At 62.4% G+C, this 19,673-nt stretch overlaps 6 protein-coding genes across 6 annotated transcripts in view; 4 read left to right on the forward strand and 2 right to left on the reverse strand.

Annotated features, from left to right (window-relative positions):
• F751_6825 (hypothetical protein) overlaps nucleotides 1-633 on the reverse strand; it is a gene marked incomplete at both ends in the record, with an annotated part of 2,183 nt that extends 1,550 nt beyond the window's left edge. The window contains 2 exons of the mRNA XM_011398433.1: nucleotides 83-440; nucleotides 578-633. Of these exons, the coding sequence (XP_011396735.1) occupies nucleotides 83-440; nucleotides 578-633 (414 nt within the window). The remainder of the gene's footprint in view (nucleotides 1-82; nucleotides 441-577) is intronic.
• A 543-nt stretch (nucleotides 634-1,176) lies between these two features.
• Nucleotides 1,177-2,735, forward strand: F751_6826 (hypothetical protein; the record flags this gene model as incomplete). The annotated part of the gene is made up of 5 exons (XM_011398434.1): nucleotides 1,177-1,276; nucleotides 1,389-1,528; nucleotides 1,892-1,994; nucleotides 2,129-2,313; nucleotides 2,592-2,735. 5 exons carry the CDS (start codon nucleotides 1,177-1,179, stop codon nucleotides 2,733-2,735), a joined length of 672 nt encoding a protein of 223 aa, XP_011396736.1.
• A 445-nt stretch (nucleotides 2,736-3,180) lies between these two features.
• On the reverse strand, nucleotides 3,181-7,802 carry F751_6827 (Protein SENSITIVITY TO RED LIGHT REDUCED 1; the record flags this gene model as incomplete). Its single annotated transcript, XM_011398435.1, has 8 exons — nucleotides 3,181-3,525; nucleotides 3,670-4,075; nucleotides 5,057-5,171; nucleotides 5,375-5,726; nucleotides 6,006-6,412; nucleotides 6,631-6,727; nucleotides 6,936-7,400; nucleotides 7,662-7,802. The coding sequence occupies 8 exons, from the start codon at nucleotides 7,800-7,802 to the stop codon at nucleotides 3,181-3,183; spliced, it is 2,328 nt and encodes a 775-aa protein (XP_011396737.1).
• A 3,300-nt stretch (nucleotides 7,803-11,102) lies between these two features.
• On the forward strand, nucleotides 11,103-12,594 carry F751_6828 (hypothetical protein; the record flags this gene model as incomplete). The annotated part of the gene is made up of 3 exons (XM_011398436.1): nucleotides 11,103-11,174; nucleotides 11,271-12,105; nucleotides 12,584-12,594. 3 exons carry the CDS (start codon nucleotides 11,103-11,105, stop codon nucleotides 12,592-12,594), a joined length of 918 nt encoding a protein of 305 aa, XP_011396738.1.
• A 4,415-nt stretch (nucleotides 12,595-17,009) lies between these two features.
• Nucleotides 17,010-18,869, forward strand: F751_6829 (Omega-6 fatty acid desaturase, endoplasmic reticulum isozyme 2; the record flags this gene model as incomplete). Its single annotated transcript, XM_011398437.1, has 4 exons — nucleotides 17,010-17,243; nucleotides 17,363-17,413; nucleotides 17,707-18,372; nucleotides 18,717-18,869. The coding sequence occupies 4 exons, from the start codon at nucleotides 17,010-17,012 to the stop codon at nucleotides 18,867-18,869; spliced, it is 1,104 nt and encodes a 367-aa protein (XP_011396739.1).
• Nucleotides 18,870-19,323: 454 nt separating this feature from the next.
• Nucleotides 19,324-19,608, forward strand: F751_6830 (hypothetical protein; the record flags this gene model as incomplete). Its single annotated transcript, XM_011398438.1, has 2 exons — nucleotides 19,324-19,419; nucleotides 19,513-19,608. 2 exons carry the CDS (start codon nucleotides 19,324-19,326, stop codon nucleotides 19,606-19,608), a joined length of 192 nt encoding a protein of 63 aa, XP_011396740.1.
• Between the last annotated feature and the right edge of the window lie 65 nt (nucleotides 19,609-19,673).

The following is a 19,673-nucleotide window of genomic DNA, read 5'->3' on the forward strand; positions in this document are numbered from 1 at the left end:
GAGGGAGTGGGGGCCTCCCGCTGCAGCATCTCCCCGAACACATCATCGAGCCCACACGCTGGTCGCAGGCACAAAATCCCACCGTAGTCACCTTTTCGATGGGCGTGGCGCCCGGCAGGTCCGGCTCCCGGTCCCAGGAGGCGTGGTACCAGGACAGGAGCGGCACCACCCAGACCCCGCCCACGCAGGCAGGCTGGGTGTAAACCCCCAGCTCGGCGCAGGCGCCCTCCAGCAGGGCCAGCTTGCCCAGGGAGTCCCGGATGTCCCGCTCCGCCTTGCGGCACCACAGGTCGTGGTTGCCAGGGACGAAGAAGACGTGGGCGTAGGCGCGGGTGAGCAGCTCCATGGTGCGTCGGAAGGTGGGCAGGTCGTCGGACACATCCCCTGCCACGATTAGGGTATCCTCCCGGGTCTCGCGCGAGCTGCAAAGCTGCTCCGCCCTGTACAAGGTTAATCAGAAGGAAGTGGCGGTCGACAGGGGCGGGGCCCAAGTTGTGTCCGTGAAAAATCCCGCGGCCATGCATGGGCAGGCCCCGGACGCTCCCGAATCCCTGAAGCGCTGCGGCCCGCCTCGTACCATGCCATGTTATCCTTGTAGTCCGTGTGTACATCGCTCACAGCCCATACCCTCATTGCTTCTGGCTGAGGCCGCAAGCCAGGTTCGTACGCGCTACTCAACCACAGGCGACTTGACAGCGACGTCAACAGTGAGTCCGAAAGAGGATGCAGCTGGTAATTAGTTATTTGACGGCATTACTGGATCATAGTTCCACGCTTGCTCGGCAGGGAGGTCGCCTTCGCGCGCCCTTGCTTATCGACCAGCGGTCGTCAGAGCTTGCCCGTCCGGGCGCGGATGCATGGGAGGTCGGGAGGCCCGAGGCAGGTTGCGCGGGAGCCTGGATCTGGCGGCATGGGACTTCGGAGTTGCCGGGCTCACCTCGGATCTTCGCACCACCAGGTAGTGGAGTTGGAAGGAGGCCACGGTTGCGTTTCATTCGCAGACATACAGATCTGTGAGCTGGAGCACGCCGACGATCGCGACATCGTACTAGGTCCCCTGGCCGTGCCAGAACAACTGGGACCAGCATTCATGACCGCCCAGCCTCGCGTCACAAAGCCAAGCCCACCGGTGGAATAAAGGAACACGTCCATCCCTTTCAGGAAGGGAGGCCCGCCATGGACCTGGGGCTGCCCAGCCTCCCTGCCATGCCCGGTCCGGAGTACCGAGGTCCGACGCCATGGAGCAACTGGGTGATCCGGCCCCGCCTGATCGCAGGTGTGGTGGCATGGGTGCGCGGGGTGATGCCGCGGGGGGGTTGCAAGTATTATTACCATAATGGGGCAAAGCTACCTCATGCCCACTCCCGCTCCGACACGAGCTGTGTCAGGTGCATACCCCGCCGGACAGGACGATGGGGAGACGGACCGGATCCTCACCACTCTCCTAGAGCTGGGGGTGACCACATTCGTGTGCCTCCAGGCCGAGTTCTCCCTCCATACATCCGAGAACCTATGGCGCACTGGCCAGGTGTTGGGAGGAACGTTTGGCGGCATGCTGTTGAAAGCCTGTGGTGCTGTGCACAAAACTTACCATAATACCATGGGTTCATCCGACACCCCTTGCATCTTATGACAAAATTGCTGACTCCCGTTCTCACAACCCTAAACCAACCACTCCGAACCCTCTTCTTGCAGGGACTTCGACCCTACATTAAAGACGCCCAGAGACTGATCATCCAAGCCAGGACTACACACAGTCAAAGGATATTGCAGGTAATCGAGGGCCGAGTCTGTTACTAACAATTAATCAATTCCTACAGGAAGGCTCAGAAACATTGCAACCCCCCCCCCACCTGACCATGGTTACCCACCGGCACATGCTCTCTTGCAGGAAAAGCTGGACTTCCTCCACCTTCCCATTCTGGACGGCAATGTCACGACCGACACGGCCATGAGTCGCCTTGTGGATGATTGCTGCCTGCGCCTGCTGCGAGGTGCGAGGGGGGATGGCTGAAGAAATGGTGTGCCCTTGTTTATCTTTGCTAGCCCTGGTCCCTTCCTACCACTGCAAGATGCATCCTGATGGACTCCTGCCAGCTATTCCCGTCCTGACCGCCGCCACATGCAGGGGAGCGACTGTACGTCCACTGCTGGGGGGGCCACGGCCGCACAGGCACCGTCATTGCCACAATGCTGGGCCGGCTCTACCACCTGCCTGTGGCGACCGCCCTGCGTTACACACAGGCATTCCACGACACTCGGCGATATCCGCAGGGAGTCCGGTCCCCCCAAACCCCAGTGCAAATTGCTCAGGTGAGGGGGGCATGCCAGGTGGGGGGATTACACGTATGCTCTTGCTGACTTGCCCTGGGTCTCCCCCGGCAAAGGTGTACGCGCAATCGTTAGTGCTTCTCGGTATGCCCCTCACTTTCAGGTGCGGCGCCTGCTGCCGGACCCACCCAGTTGCCGGGGGGTCAAGTACCTGCCCAACCCCCTCCCCTTCATTGCGGCACCCAGCATCCCCGCGGGGCAGCCTCACGGTGACAGACAAGGATCAGCAGGCGGCGCTTCCCCCATCGCAGCCTCTGCAGCGCTTCCAGTACCTGGCAGCAATTCCATGGAGCCTAGACCCCGGGCAGATCGTAGAGACTCACATCCTTTGTCCCCCACCGCTGCGTCCAAGGCTGCGCAGCCGCTCCCTGCTCTGCGCGACCTGGCATCGCCTGGTGCCTTGAAGCAGCCCAACAGAGCGATGGCGTCGAGCTTGCAGGACTGCCTGCGTCAACACCTGCGCTGACGCAGCGTGCTGTGACTGCCATGAACCTCAGCACCCATCACATGTCGCCATTGCCTCTGGAACCTTGCCATGCATTGCCCATGGTGATGAAGGGGCAAGCCATCGCCACATAAGTCATCAATATTCCCTTGTGATCATTTTCTGTGCTCCATGACCCCTCCTGTGAATGCAGCTACAATGAAGGTGCAAGGAAAGAACCAGGTGGGGGAGATGTGTGGTTCGGACCAGTGAGATTCTGGCTAGCCTGACCAAGCAGATGCCTGCTGCCAAGTGGGCCCAGGGGAATTCAGCAGGAGGTCGACTTGCCCGCATTCAAGGGCAAGCTGTGAGTGCAGCGATATGATACGTCAGGGTCATGAATGGAAGCAGAAACCGAAATAATCCTAGTCGGTTTGCTTCAGGGGCGGGGCCGCCCAGAAGGTGTGGATGCTGATGTCGTTGAACGCGGAGATCACGGGGAAGGCGTACTCCGGCAGCGCCACCTCCCGCATGCAGGAGCCGGGTTGGACCAGGTCCAGGATGGTGGAAATCGCGGCGTGCCCAGCCGCAGGTCCCCCGTGCTGCCAGGCGGCGGCGATGGCCGACAGGCTGTTGCCCAGCAGCACCAGGTTGTGCAGCGTGCCGGCCGCACGGTTGCTGGAAAGCAGGGAATCGGTGAGGTCCGCGCTGCAGTGTGCCAGGAAGAAGAGCGTGGGCTTCCGGGCCACTGGAGTGTTCCCTGCGTGGACCTGGGGGTCCAGCGTGGGGGGTTGGGGAGCAGGGTTGGGGGAAGGCAGTGTGTCTGGGACTTGCCGTCGACAGCCCAGGGGCAGAGGCCCTGTGTCGGAGCCGGTCATTGAGCTACAGGAACCCGCCCTCTAAAACCCCGCAACAAGACGCGCCTCCATCCCCAGGGACTCCAGCAGGTCTACATCGGCGGGGGTGAAGGCAGGGTCCACCGCGGTGATGGGGCCAGAGAGCCGCTGCAGCACCCCAGCCCTCAAGAGGCAGAGCAGCGCCAGCTGGCACCGGATGTGCGCTGCGCGCGGCTGTCGCAGCGAGCCCAGGCCCCAGACTGTGGCTCGTACCGGGACCTGTGCCAGGGTTTGGGGTGGGGATGCCCCTTCCCCAGCAGGGTGCTCCTGAGCATCTGAGGGAAAGGCCAGCTCCTGGAAGCTTGCCACCAGCTGGCTGAAGAACCGGGACTGGGCCACCATGTCGGTCGCCTTGTCCAGCAAGCCCCGAAGGTGGGCCCTCTCCTCGATGGAGGCGGGCCGCTCATCCTTGTGTAGGCCGCCGCTGCAGGCCAAGGCGCCGTGACACCTCCGCCGGGCCTTTCGGCCCCGTGCCAGGGTCCACACCCCGTCGGGGGAGATCATGGTGTCATTGCGCTATTCTAGTGTCCATTGGGACATTCTATGCTTTAATTAATTGAGCAGAATCGATTCTGAAGCTCACCGCGCCAGTTTCCTGGTTTTCTATGTGCCGTTCGTGTCGGGGGGTTGGGGGCTCGCCATGCCGGATGACCGGTGACAGTATCGTCAGGGATCGCTGACATGAAGCTTGGCGAGATGCTCGACGACAACGATTCACAAGGCATGGCTGCTTCATGCAAGAGACAGCTGCAAAATTGCAAGAAGTGGCCGAGCTCGACCACAGCGGAAAGTCGTCCAGCCTGTCTACTGCTGGGGACTGGCCATGCGGCTGGGGGCCACTCCACCCCCTCCCACTCCTCACGGCTGGGGAAAGACCATCCTCCGCTGCGGCAGCTGCGCGGTGATGCACTGCACCGGCCGGCTGCCGCCCGCGGCCGACCCCTCGGCGTCCAGGAGCAGGCGGCGCGCGGCGTCGCGGCAGGCCGGGGCCAGCCCCCGGTCCCCCAGCAGCGTGCGCAGCGTGGCGACCAGGTCCTCGCCGCTCGCCGCGCCGTGCGCGCCGCGCGCCCCCGCCGCGTGCGCGCGCACGGCCCGCGCGGCGGACGGGCTGGCGGCCAGGTTGCAGGCCGCGCACGTCGCGGCGACCAGCGCGCTCAGCGCCGCGGCGGCCACCTCACCCGGCCCGGCCGGCGCGGCGGGGGGCGCCCCCGAGGGCCCCGCCCCCGCCCGCGGCGGCGCGCGCGCGGCGGCGGCCAGCCCGGCGGCCAGCGCCGCGTTGGCTCGGTCCAGTGCGCCCAGCGCGGCGCACAGCAGCGTGCACAGCGCGGCGGCCAGCAGGACGCGGGGGTCCTGGCCGGTGCCGCGGAGCATGGCGGTCAGCCCCTCCTGGAGGCGCCCGCCCCACCTGCCGCTCGGGCCGGCGGGGGCCTCGGCCGAGGAGGGGCCGAGGCCTGCCCCGCCGCGGCTGGCCGCCAGGTTGCACGTCAGCGTGCATGCCAGCTCGGCGCGGCGCAGCGAGCCTGCAGGGAGGGGTGTGGGAGGGGAGCGATGATGGGTTGTTGGGGGGAGGGATTCGGGAGATCGCGCTTGGGTAGGCCGGTCCGACGTCATGGCAGCGCGTGGGCACAGGCGCTTGACGGCGGGGTGGTCATCGCCGCGCCCGGCAACCTCATCTGCAAGCTTCGATTGAGCTACCCGACACAGCGCCGCCTCTCCACCCCACCTCCCAACCACCACCAGCATCGCTTGCCTGGGGGCGAGGCCGTCCCCGCCTCCACCTCCCGCAGCAGCGCCGGCAGCAGGTCCGGCAGCACGGTCGCCAGGGCGGCGCGCACGCCCTCCGTGGCCGCGGCCAGCGAGGCAGAGGGGGAGCGCGGCTCGTGGCACAGCGCCCCCAGCCAGCCCAGGAGCCGGGGGAGCAGGGGCGAGCCGGGGTCCAGAGCCGCACAGCGCAGCACGCCGCGCACGAACTCGGGGAAGTGGGGGCTGGCGTGGCACGCCGCGCGCACGGCCGCCGGGTCGGTGCCGCGGGCGGCGCACAGCAGCCACAGCCCGCGGCACAGCCCGGCCAGCTGCTCCGCAGCTTCCGAGGGGGCAGAGGCGCCAAAGGCGGCAGCCGCCTCTGGCACGGCAGCCGCGTCGGCGGCGGCGGCGTAGGGCCAAGCCGCCGCCTCTGCCGCCGCCCCTCTCGCCGCCGACCCCGCTCCGGCCTCCAGCGCCGCCGTCACGAGCGACGCCAGGCCGGCAGGGGCGTGCTCGGCCAGGCCGGCCAGCGCTTCCTCCGCTGCGCAGCTCGTGGCCGCGTCGCCGCGCGGCCCCGCCGCCAGCAGCGCCCGAGCCAGGGCCGCCGGCACGGCTGTGTCCCGCGCGTCCAGGGCGTCTGCGCGGCAGAATCCCACATCCCCGGAGACCAGCGCATGCACCAGGCATGCCAGGCTGGCGTCGGCCGCCGCCAGCGCGCCCGCCGACGCGCCAGCCTCGGTCTCGCCCTCTGGCCCTGCCCCGGCCTCGGCCCCTGGCACCGGCCGATGCCAGCGCCAGAAGGCCATCAGCGGGCGCGGCGGCATGCGCCCACGCGCGGCCTGCCCGGCCAGGGCGTCCAGGGCGGCCTGGCGCCCCCGCCCCGGTTGCTGCTGGACCAGGAAATAGAGGAGGGAGGCCGCGGCGGCCCGCACCTCGGGGGCAGGCTCCGACAGGAGGCTGGCCGCCGTGAGGATGCCACCGCAGGCCACAATCTCCTGGGCGACGTCGCCACGCCAGGCTGCACAGATGGAAGAGGGTTTAGTAGTTTTTGGGGGGGGGGTGAAAGAGGGAGGGCGAGTGTGGGGCACGGAGCAGGCCCGCCCAAGGTCGGGCTGGGGAGGGCTTGCCATGGGAGAGAACGCGTTCCGGCCAGCAGGGATGCAAGGCAAAACAAGCCGTGCTCATCCCCCCCGCCAGCACATGATGGCGAGAGGTGCCGCGGCCAGCCACCCGCACCTGCCAGCCGCTGCAGGATTCGGAGGAGGTGGGGTGTGGCGTCTGCTGGCGCCAGCCGCCTGCCCAGCAGGACGAGGGCCAGTGGCACTGCTTGGTGCTGCGGTGCTCAGGATGGGGCAGAGGGAAGGTGGGGCAAGAGATTCAGCTGGGTACAGTTCCAGGAACAAGCGTCCCCACCCACCCGAGGAGCAGGAGGTCGGCGGATCCAGAACCCAGTTCCAGATGCAACATGTCAAGCCCCAGCGACGCCCGCACAATCTGGGCTTTCTGCGAACACACTGGACCCATAGCACCCGCGCCCTCACCTCCATCATGGCATCCTGCGCCTCCCGCTGGGAGGCCAGCGTGCTCAGCGTGCGTGCAGCGTAGGCCGCTTTGGCCTGCGCGGGGTACCCGCCGGCGGCGAGGCGGGAGGGGTGCAGGGCCGCCAGGGCCTCGGGTACGCCGTCCAGCCCCAGTCGGGCCGAGGCGGGGTCGCCGGGGTCAGGGTAGAGCGGCCTGGCAGGGCGGGGCGGGGGAAGGGCAGGCGGCTCGGCATGGTGTCCCTCACTCCTCGATGCCCCGCCCTCCAGTCGGTGGGTGGGCGAGTCCGGGCCCTGGTGCTCGGCGGTCCTGGGAGAGGCTGGTGTGGTGGAAGGACTGCCACTCGTCCCAATCGCCGCCTCGGTTGCAGGCTGCTTTGAGGGGGTGGCCCGCTTCGTCCTCCGTGCCTTGCTGAAGCGCCCCAGGTCGACGATGTAGTGGCGGGAGGCCCAGCCCTGGATCAGGCTCTTTAATGTGTGGTTGGGAATGAGCTGCACGGGTGGATCGGGGGACAAAGGCGGTACGTGGAAGTCCAGGGGAGGCACCTAAGGAGAGCATTTTTGTGCAGACAGATGACTACTTCACATGGGGAAGGGTGTGGGTTCAGGCCATTCCCAGAGCGGCAATAAGGGATGACGTCCCATGCATAGGAGGTTCCTGCACTGAACTGGTTGCGCGTGCACGCATAGCCTCTGGTTGAGACCATCGGGGCCCATGACGAGCCTCACCTTGGGAGCATCCCCCACGACGAGGCCGGTGAGCGGATCTGTAGCGGCCCGGCCCGCACGCGCACAGCGCTCCAGCCACATGGATATGGTGCTTCGCTCGTAGGTGTTGCCCGTGTCTCCTAGCACCACGGGATCCTGCATGACGTCATTGGATATTGGGTCCAAATACTCGACAGGAGGTGTCAGCCCAGCTGGAGAAGCAGGGCCACTCACGCCCATGCTACCCTTGTATGTGGTTGATGCCTTGAAGAGACTTATAAGGGTGTGCTGATGTCACGCTCACGCTGCGCATCGGCTGTGATCAGCAACGCGTTTGAGCGGGGCACGGAAGTCAAGATCGCGCGCGCTCTCGGACGCTTGGAGGGCGCGAAACCATCGCGGGATAGGAGATCCGACTCTACTCGGGCACTCGGCTGATGAGAAAACTTGAGCATCGCCACAGCGCATTTCTTTTTGTAAAGGATCCGCACATGCCTAAGTCGTTCTCATCTATTATTCTATTCGCTTTCCAACTTGCAGAGAAGTACTTCCTTGCTTGACCATCTAGCCAAACATCAAGTGTCTCAGCATGAAAGGTATTCCCACGATAATTTGAACCAAAATTGAATCACCATACACGATACTGGTCTCACCTGAACGCCGCTGCCCTCACCTGAGGATGTTGCGAAATCTATCCCTGTTCTTGGTCGCTGCAATGTCTTCTCGCAGTACTCTACACAAGCATCTCAGAGACTTTTACAGAAAGGCGAAGCGACTCCTATATACAGCTGTGAAAGCGCTGAACTTTGTCCAGTGACAGCCATGCGAACAGATGGCACGCTCCCGACGATTTCCCATGTAGAACCGGGGGTCGCGCTGGATGTCCGCATCCGGCTCGCGAAATGGGCAGCGTACTGCCTGAGAAATCGTAAACATGTAGGGATGCACATCGTACACAGTACAGTAAGGATTGATGTGTTCCTCTTCATCGCCCCGAGTCCAAAATCGAATCAGCTTGCGCGTGAACACTGCCTGCAATTTGACCAGTACCTGCTACAAGGGCACCTTCCTGATGATCGGCCCCCGGGCGGCCGCTCTGCTAGGGGCGCTCCTGGTGGTTTGGCACGCGAGTCCTGCCGCAGCGGTGAGGGGAAGAAGCTCCAATGCGTGAAGGCCTCGACACACCCTGTTGCAGGCCGTCCAGCCGTAACCTCCCCTTTCTTCTTCCGGCTGCTCCGTACAGGACAACCCCACCATCACCCTGAATTTCATGGAGTGCGCCAAAGCCTCCAACTGGACCCCACCTGTCGACGTTATTACATGCACCGCAAGCGTGACGGTCTCCGAGTTACCTCTGGACTCCTACACAATCGACTACAGTTTGGGTCATTTCGAGAGCGACTTCACATTCAAACCCAAGCATCTGACCACCTACAACACCTGGAACACTACGGGGTCCTCCGTCGTTGGCAGTGCTCACGCATGGTATAAGGCTTCTGATGGGAGCATTATCCGTTCCAACGAAATTCCCATCAGCCCCTATGCGAGCCCCCCTCCCCCACACCCGGTCCCACCTCCTATTTCACCGCCGCCGCCTGCTCCTTCACCCCCACCCCCCGCCAAGATTGCAATCGACTCCGCCCTTTGCCGCAAGGCGTACTATCAAGAGGTCGCATGCACCGTTGAAATGACATTCCTGGAGCTGCCCTCAGAGGTGTGGCTCATCTTTGACATGGTGGGCGGCCCAAAATCGGAGCGAAGGGAGTACACCAACTCCTTGAAGATGACGTACAAGACGCTTGTCTCGGGAGTTTCGTCCTCTGGGACGGTCACAGCTTCAGTCATGTACCACGGAGTCGTAATGAGTGTCGGCCCTTACCCCATTGGCGACTCCTCCATCTCCCCCCTCCCCGCCCCCCCATCCCGCCCCCCTCCCCGCCGCCTCCCTCCCTTTCGCGCTGAGCAATGCCATGTGCGAGCAGCAGGAGCCCAAGCTTTACAACTGCCAGGTCCAGGTGACCATCGGGAGTCTACTGGCCCTCATCACCGTCAACTACGACGTCGGTGGGGTGACTGCCACTCAGACCTATGCACCAGACGACCTCATCACCATCAGCACTATCACCGTCAGCACGAGCTCCATGGAGGGTTCTGTGTCAGCCATCGGTGAGGACGATGCAGGGCAGCAGCTATATGCAACGCCGATTGAAATCACTGCATTCCCACCCCCTCCAACTCCCTCTCCGAGTAGCGCACCCCCATCAAGTCTCACCCCCAGTCTGTCGGGCACCCCGTCCACCCTGTGATCGTTTTTTCCGTGGTATCGTCACGTGCCTTCTATTGATGGTCCAGAGTCGACAATGTGAAGGCGTGGGCGTGTCACCCACCCAACCCTGCATACCTCTGATGATTACTGCCCAACCCTATGCCCATTCTTGCCCTTACTGCAATCAATCAGCGGCAGTCAGGCAAGAGTGTTGCTGTCAAGTCTCGCCCCGTACACCTTCAGGCTTTCTGGGCTCAGCTCATTTGGACCATACTGTTGCATTGGTTGTGGGCTCCAGCTATTCGGGGGAACCTAGAACCCAGCTGCGCCGGCAGGTGGCCTCAAGACCTTACTACCTCTCATGTGTATTGTAACAATCCCATGACCGACAGGTAAATGCTTTGGTCACATTCACGCTGTGTATCGGCTGCGATCGGCAAGGCCATCAAACCGGGGCGCGGAGGGAGTGTAAGGCAGATCCCGCACAATCAAGGAGATACATAGGTTTGGCCCGATTTCAATGCGAGACTGGAGTACCCAACATTCAACTGATTAATTTGGCTGGTATCAAGACATTGCCATCAAAGCAGATCGGTAATTATCGTAGCATGTGCACGGACACCTGGTGGTAACCTCACAGGTGAACAACCGCTTTGTTTCCAGGTTGCAGAGAGTTCCTCGTGGCTGGATACCCTGACCAGCCTTTTACTGTGTCTTTAAAGGCTTACCAAACTCTCAAGGAGTGGTGTCGTAACATCAGTTAGAAATTGCACTCACTCTGATGGCCTTTGCTCTTCACCAAGGATGTTCCGGGCCTCCTTTCTACCTGCTTATGGCCGCTGCGATGTCGCCATGCAGTGCTTGACATATGCAGAGCAGAAGAGTACGTGTACAAGCGGCGAAAACCCGGTCTGACTCCCACGGCACCAGTTGTTCTTGAATGTGCCACCTTGCGAGTAGGTGGCATGCTCACGACCCCTCGTACATATACCGGGGCTCCCGCTGGACGTCCGCATCCGGCCCGCATGGAGGGGCAGCGTCTGGATCGAGAAAGAGCGCTTCATGCTGGAGCGTTTTTCATATATGCTTGATCATAATATTGTGTCTGCCCCTTCATCGCCCGATAGATCCGTCAACTGCATTGGTGTGAGTCCACTGACTATACCTGGTCCCATACCTGTTGCCGTGCACCCTTAATGATCGGGCCCCGGGCCGCCGCCCTGCTATGGGCGCTCCTGGTGGGTTGGCACGCGATCCCTGCCGCAGCGGTGAGTAAAATGGATATTGAGTGTGGGAGGACATCGAATCACCATCTGCTGGCCGTCCAGCCGTAAGCTACCCCCTTCCCTGGTTGCGCCGCTCAGGACAAGCCGAGCATCACCCTGAACTTCGTGGAGTGCGTCAAATCCCCCGACTGGACCCCACCCGCCGACATTATCACATGCACCGCCAGCGTGACGGTCTCCGAGTTGCCCAAGGACACCTACTGGATCGACTTTGTCTTGGGTCACTCCCTGGGCCAGGTCAGCTTCACACCCAAGCAGCTGACCACCTTCCACACCTGGAACAGTACCGGGACCTCCGCCGACGGCACCGCCTGCGCATGGTTTGAGGCGGTGGATGGGTCAACCTACCGCTCCACAATGATATTCATCAGCCCTTTCACGAGCCCACCCCCTCCCCATCCATCCCCACCTCCCATCCCACCACCGCCTCCTGCTCCTTCGCCCCCTCCCCCCACCGAAATCATGTTCAACTCCGCCCTTTGCCACAAGGTGTACACTGAGAGGATCGAATGCAATGTCACCGTGACCTTCCTGACAATGCCCACAGAAGTGTGGCTCTGGTTCGACATGGCGGATGGCTCAAAGTCGCAGCAAACGCAGCCTACCAACAAGTTGACGATGACATACACCATGGTCTTCGTGGCGTTCACTACTTCTGGGACAGTCTCAGCCACGGTCATGTTTCCTAAGGGCCCTCTGGGTGCTGGCCCATTCACCATCGGCGACTTCACAATCTCACCCCCTCCCCTACCACCCTCTCCGCCCCCCTCCCCGCCCCCCTCCCCGCCGCCTCCGATCCCCTTTGCGCTGAGCAATGCCATGTGCGAGCAGCAGGAGCCCAAGCTGTACGAGTGCCAGGTACAGGTGACCATCGGGAGCCTGATGGCTCTCATCACCGTCACCTACAACGTCGGTGGGGTGACTGCTACTCACACCTATGCACCAAATGATCTCATCACCATCAGCACCATCACCGTCACAACGGGCTCCATATCAGGATCTGTGTCGGCCGTCGGCCAGGACAACGATGGACAGCAGCTGCACGCTTCACCTATTCCAATCACTGCATTCCCACCCCCTCCATCTTCTTCCCCATCTCCTTCACCTGCACCGGCGAGTCCGCCCACTCCAATCCCGTCGCCTTCAGTGTCCCCTTCCCCATCAATCCCGGCCCCCTTCCCAGCCCCGGCAACCCCCTCACCATCTCCAACTCCCTCTCCAAGCACCGGAACTCCCCCGACTCCCACCCCCAGCCCGTCCGGCACACCCCCGCCAAGCCCCATCCCCAGCCCGTCCGGCACTCCCTCGCCGAGCCCCACCCCCAGCCCGTCTGGCACACCCCCGCCAAGCCCCACCCCCAGCCCGTCTGGCACTCCCTCAACCATGTAGAGGAAACCCCTGAGGTACCATTGCCGCGCAGTTCCTTCCTATACCAGACCCTCCACCGATAGGGCGTTGGGATGCTAACCCACCCGGCCCTGCGCGCCTTTATAGATAATACCTGTCTACCTCCCAATTCGTGCCTCCGCTGTAATCAATGAGGGTCATATAGACACTAGTGTAACTCCCGAGGCCATTCTAGCGCTACGTGCTCCAGCTCATTCGGGCCATCCTCTTGCCACGAGTTTCTCGCCGGGAGTATTCAGCCCAGCTGAGGGAGCAGGACTACTCACGCCCATAGCACCTCTCATGCGGATGGAGGTAATCCCAGAATCGACAAAGCTCGGTACTTCCCCTGCTTTCACGCTGCGCTTCGGCAGCGATTGGCAATGCGTCACAATTGTGGCGCGTGGTGGGTGGAATTCGAGATCTCTCGCGCTCAGACTTGCCCTGCTCGAGAAGGTTTTAGTACCTCAAGCATCCGAAATTCCGACAGGAGAGTGTGTCTCTGACATTGAAACTATACTTTTAAGCCAGAGCAGTGCGTGTTTCTTTGTCAGGACGCTAGGGCTCGTTTTCCTGTTCCCAAGCAGGCGGTAGCTCGGCTTCGTCCTCAGAAACTTTGAATAGGACTGTAGGGACCCGAATAAATTCTGCTGATTTCAAGAGCAAACCGAGCACATGAGATTCTACAGGAAATAATTACCCCGCGAGGATTTGGGCCACCCTTTGCTCTGCATCCCTCACATCGCTCATGTTTCGAACTTTGTGGTCCCTGCAACGTGTCGCTGGTATGCCCTCGGAAGTTACGAGACACAACACGCAAGGTTTGTGCAGCACTCACCACCCCAAGCGACTCTACCGAACCTGACAGCACTTGAATGATTCGACAAGCATGCTTGTGGACAGATGGCAGACCCAACGTCTCCACGTACAACCGGCGGTCCGCTGGTCGTCCGCATGCGGTTCACAGCAAGAGCAGGGCATGGCGCGACGGATGTAGGAAGTGCAGGGATATGTTCCGTACCCGAATGGCATAAGATTGGATATGTCTGACTTTTGCATGCCGCATAATAGTCGTCAGCTCCGCCTGGGCATGTGCACTGTCTATATTCCGGACCCGTACCGGCTGGCAGTACACGCATTGAATGAAAGCGCCCCGACCCACCGCCCTCCTATGGACGCTTCTGGTTGTTTGGCACACGACACTTGCCGCAGCGGTGAGAACCTCAAGATTCGGGTGCGTGAATCCCACAAACCCAGCCATTCGTTACATCTCGAGGTGCTACCTTCTCTTCCTCGCCTCGCCTCATCCGCGCAGGACAAGCCGACCATCACCCTGAACTTTATCGAGTGCGTGAGGACATCTCGCGGTGACCCACCTGCCGATTTCATCACATGCACCGCCAGCGTGACATTGTCCGAGCTGCCTCCGGACTCCTACTACATCGACTACACTTGGGGTGATCTTCTGGGCGAGGTCAAGTTCAAACCCAAACAGCTCACCACCTTCGTGACCTGGACCGGTGCTGGGTCCTCCGTCGAGGGCAGTGCCTACGCCTGGTTCAGGGCAGCAGATGGGTCTTCCATTCGCTCCACCAGGACCCCAATCACCCCCTTCGCAAGTCCACCCCCGCCACACCCTGGGCCTCCCCCCCCACCTACGCTGCCGCCCCCACCCTCGCCCCCTCCCCCCGACCTGGCTGTGTTCGACAGTGCCTTCTGCCACAAGGCGTACTCAGAGAGGCTCTCCTGCACCGTCAGCATGACCTTGCAACAGCTGCCTTCAGTGGTGGCGCTCACCTTCAACATGTCCGACGGCTCAAATTATCAGCAGCAGTATGTGAGCAGCTCTAGCAAAATGACATACACTGCGATTTTCGTTGCCTTTTCGCCCCTGGGAACAGTAACAGCCGTTGTCCAGATAGGGATCCCTTTTCAAGTTGGCCCCTACCCCATCCGCGACGACTCCCTCCCTCCCCCGCCACCCAACCCCTCCCCGCCACCGCCGCCGCCACCCCCCACTCCCGTCACGCTGAGCAGTGCGATGTGCCAGGGGCTGGAGTCCGACCTCTGCAGGTGCCAGGTCAAGGTGACCACCTCAGACCTGCTGGCGCTGCTCCACATCATATACCGTATCGGTGGGGCGGAGGAGACCCACATCTATGCGCCGGCCGACCTGATCACCATCAGCACCAAGACCTTCACCTCCACCAGCAGCTGCATGGAGGGGAAGATTGTGGGGTATGGCGTGGACAACGATGGAGATGAGCTGTGGGCGACACCGGTCGACATCAACCCGTTTCCGCCACCTCCCCCGCTCCCACCCTCTGCGCCTGCTCCGGCGCCGCAGCCAACTCCACGTCCGACACCTCCTGGGTCAGGGCCCCCACCTTCACCGCCCCCTGCACCGTCCCCTCTCCCCCCGCCCACCCCTCCACCGCCCACCCCGCCCGGTCCGGCCCCGCCGAGACCCGCTCCCGCCCCGTCGGGCACACCCCCGCCACCTTCAGGTCCCTCGCCAGGCAGCGCACCACCACCTCGTTCCTCTCCCTCTCCACCGGGCGCGCCGCCACCATCCCCAGCCCCCAGCCCATCAGGCGCACCCTCGCCGAGACCCCAATTGCCACCTTCGCCTGCACCGAGTCCTTCCCCGGCAGCTCCATCCCCCTCAATACCATCCCCCAAGCCACCTCCTCCGTCCCCGCCTCCACTTGCTCCATCACCACCGACCCCTGTTCCGCCCCCACCGCCCACTTTTCCACTTCCATCGCCTCCTTCCCCATCATCACCACCACCATCAGTCTCGCCCCTTCCCCCACCCCGCATCAGCCCTCCTCCGCCCCCCGCAAAAACCCTCGCCTCCCCCTCCCAAGAAGGCGTCCCCGCCTCCACCTCCCAAGAAGACGTCCCCGCCTCCACCCAAGAAGGCGTCCCCGCCTCCCCCTCCCAAGAAGGCGTCCCCGCCTCCACCCAAGAAGGCGTCACCACCACCACCACCCAAGAAGGCGTCCCCGCCTCCACCCAAGAAGGCGTCACCACCACCACCACCCAAAAAAGCGTCCCCGCCTCCACCCAAGAAGGCGTCACCACCACCACCACCCAGAAGGGCGTCCCCGCCTCCACCCAAGAAGGCGTCACCACCACCACCACCCAGAAAGGCGTCCCCGCCTACACCTAAGAAGGCGTCCACGCCCCCTGTAAAGAAGTCCTTTCCGCTGCCACCCAGGAAGGTCCCCCGGTCTCCCCCAAGGAAGGCGTCCCAGCTTCCACCCAATAAAGAGGCCATTCCGCCACCAAGGCGCTAAAAGATCCCAGGAGTTCCCTTTTAGCAGAAGTCTTCGCATCCTCGGACAGGCTGGCTTTCCTTGCAGTTGACATCTCCCTGTTCCACCGCCCGAGATTCCCTGGAAACATGTACTGCACGGTTTACAAGACCCTATCCAATTTATCGCTACTCATTGAAGCTCGTTCAGTATGGTGCTGCAGAGGAGAGCCCAGAATCTGGGCTCAGCTTACATCTTGCCTGCACACCCCTTCTAGCTGTTGAGAAGACTCCTTGAATGGATCCCTGAAGAGTTGGCATGTAAACTCAATCATCACACAAGCCGCAGGGTAGAAGATACACCATTTTGTGGGTGGGCATCTGTTGCAGGTGCATAGTGCCTGCCGGTGCTCTAAATATCGTTGCAGCCTCTCTGGTAAAATAAAGAACATATTCTGTGACTGGCAGGGGTACAGTTTGTAGCTCAGGAATCGCGAGGTCATGCATGGCTTTCTCATTGGAGCATGATTAACGTCCAACACCATACGATTATCTTTCTTGCCCAAGCTCCGATTGACAGCTGCCCTCTGTGAAGACTCAATGCCAGCCTGATAGGATTCCGCTGCCTGAGAGCGGCAGCTGTGATCAATGGTGATCAAGGTCTGCCCAGCTGAGGCGAGCTGAGCATGGCAAGCAGCGGTACGACCATCCTCCACCATTTCCATAAGATGTATTTGGCTCAAGTAATCAGAAAAATCAATGAGCACCCATTGTCTGTGTAGTCGGGACTCGAATGCGTGGGCAAAAGGTGAAAAGCGGTACCAGGTATGATTCGGCGGACTCGGACAAGAAGGCATAGGTATTCGAAAATCTACAGCCGACTCGCTGTTGAGGGAGCACGGCAAGATACAAGAGAAACCCCAGCAAGAATAGTGTTAGAAGCTGGTTCTGCGGAGGATTGACAATCTGTAGAAACCCGGCGCGATTTTCGCTGACGCAGGAAAGGGGCACTCGAATCTCTCTGGCTACTTAGCCATGGGCCGTGTCATCCATTCAATGCGACGTGTACAGCTTGGGCTCGGCCAGATTGATCGAGACTTTTTTGGGCTGACAACCCCTTGAGACTGCCGTAAGACAGCTTTGCAGCCCCGCCCTGTCGGGCTGCTGTCCCCATGGCAGCCGTGAAGCGCCAGAGCGTGGCCAAGCCACCCTTCACCATCGGCACCCTGCGCAAGGCCATCCCTGCCCATTGCTTCGAGCGATCAGCTCTGCACAGCGCAGCCTATCTGATGGTGGATGTGGCCCTGGTCGCGGCTCTGTATGTGGCGTCGACGTACATCGACCCCGCCCCTCTGCCGACCTGGTTAAAGTACACCTTCCTCTGGCCCACGTACTGGTTCTTCCAGGTAGGCACATGCCATGTTAGTGCCCTCTCGAGGTTGTTGCGACGCGTTGCGAGGGGCGCGGACCCCTCACGCCCGTCGCCTGTGCTGAGGCTGTCACCCTCTCCCCCCCGGTCGTATAGGGCGCGGTCGGCACGGGCATCTGGGTGATCGCCCACGAGTGCGGCCATCAGGTGCGGAGCGGGGTTGAATCGATGGCGGGTTGGCTCCGCCCCTGGTGTTACGAATGCCATGCATGGCTCCTGTGAGCCTCAGTGCCCAGTCCGAGTGTTCGTGCCCCCTGTCACTGGGCGGCCAAGGCGGCTGGGAAACCCCATGCCGGCTCCCCTCGAAAGCCCACTCCCGCTGCGCTATCTATCTCACTGGGCATATCCGCTCATCAGCCCTCCATCCTCTCCGCTGCCCTTCTCAACAAAAGAACACCCCCCGTCCGCCATCTCCCTCCCCCCCCTTGTTTCTGCCCCAGGCCTTCTCCACGTCCCAGACCATCAATGACGGAGTTGGGCTGGTGTTCCACTCCCTCCTCCTGGTCCCCTACTACTCGTGGAAGCACAGCCACCGTCGGCACCACTCCAACACGGGGTGCGTGGACAAGGACGAGGTGTTTGTGCCCGCCCAGCGCGAGGAGCCCCATGAGGGCTTTGAGTGGGAGCAGACCGCCCCCGCCCGCCTTGCCCACATCGCGGTGGCCCTGCTCCTGGGCTGGCCCCTGTACCTGGCCTTCAACGCCTCCTCCCGCCCCTACCCCCGCTTCGCCAACCACTTCGACCCCTGGTCGCCCATCTTCTCCAAGCGCGAGCGCGCAGAGGTGGCGCTGTCCGACGCCGCGCTGGTGGCGGTGGTGTCGGGCCTGGGGCTGCTGGCCCGCTCCTTCGGCACCGCCTGGCTGGTCAAGACCTACGTCGTCCCCTACTTTGTGGTCAACGCCTGGCTGGTCACCATCACCCTGCTCCAGCACACCCACCCCGCCCTGCCCCACTACTACGAGAAGGACTGGGACTGGCTGCGCGGGGCCATGGCCACCGTGGATCGCTCTATGGGCCCCCCCTTCCTGGACGTCTTCTTCCACCACATCTCTGACACCCACGTCTGCCACCACCTCTTCAGCCAGATCCCGCACTACCATGCCCAGGTGGGCGTGGGTTTGTGTGTGTGTGTGATTTCTGGGGGTTGGTGGGCTGGGGGGGAGTTGGGTGGTGGGTACGCTGGGTGGTGGGTACGCTGGGTGGTGGGTACGCTGGGTGGTGGGTACGCTGGGTGGTGGGTACGCTGGGTGGTGGGTGCGCTGGGTGGTGGGTGCGCTGGGTGGTGGGTACGCTGGGTGGTGGGGACTGGGGGAGGGAGGAATTCTACGCTCATCCATCCCACCCTCATCACCTGGACGTTGCCGCCATGCAGCCGGTTTTCATACCTGCCATTGGAGCACAGGAGGGGGAGCTGACCGCTCCCTTCCCCGCCTAACATTCCCCCACACAGGAGGCGACGGCGGCGATCAAGCCCATCCTGAAGGAGTACTACCAGAAGGACGATCGGTGGGTGGGACGCGCTGTGTGGGAGGACTACAGCGCGTGCCGCTACGTCGCCCCGGACACCAAGGAGGACGACTCTGCGCTCTGGTTCCGCAAGTGAGCGGGAGGCGGAAGCCCTGGAAGCATTCCGTCGGACGTGGCAGCCGCTGCGCACCTGTACAGGGCGGACCCGTCACTGGCCCCCAGCGAAAGCAATCTCGGTGTCTCATGCCTGTCCCGTGGGTAGACAGTGCGCCTTCAGTGGAAAGCTGCACTCCTAGCGCAGAGGGTCAGCCCTTCATGACTGTCCAACCTGCTGCAGTGCCTGTATCTTATAGCTCAGGGAACCAGGGGCAGGGTGAAGGATGGAGGGGGCCATCAACTTCAGAGGTGCGGGAACGATTGTCCGAGGTGTATCCGGTCGCTCGCAAAACACCCTGATGAGGGCTGGGCGTTTGTGAACCAGGCTCCTCATGAACCTCCTCCTAGGAGCGCGTTCGAGAGCAAGAAGCTACCCCTTTGATTGTACCTTCGACACCTTGACAATCAGAGGCGAGGCCCGCTGCATCCGGCGGATGCGCGCCGGACCCAAGCTCGCTCTGGCCACGATCACCCTCCTCTCCGCCTGGGGCATCGCCACCGTCCACTGGTACCAGCAGGAGGAACGCGAGGTGAGGGGGAAGGCCGGTAGGGGCTTCGAGGGCGTCACGGGGCAGGCCGACACGCAACCTTCAATCCCCAGGCCCCGCCCGCAAACATGTCAGGCCTTGCACAAGGGCGTGATCCGGGATGAGGAGCTGTACAAGCTGAAGGTGGAGCAGTTTCGGAAGGCTGCCCAGCATCAGGGGGGCAGCAACTGATGGTGGGGGACAAGACCCTCCATGCATGCAAGGTCCCTGACTGTGGGGGTCAAGGGGCACAGTGC

This window comes from Auxenochlorella protothecoides (assembly GCF_000733215.1).
Source record: "Auxenochlorella protothecoides strain 0710 unplaced genomic scaffold scaffold97, whole genome shotgun sequence".
Taxonomy (NCBI): domain Eukaryota; kingdom Viridiplantae; phylum Chlorophyta; class Trebouxiophyceae; order Chlorellales; family Chlorellaceae; genus Auxenochlorella; species Auxenochlorella protothecoides.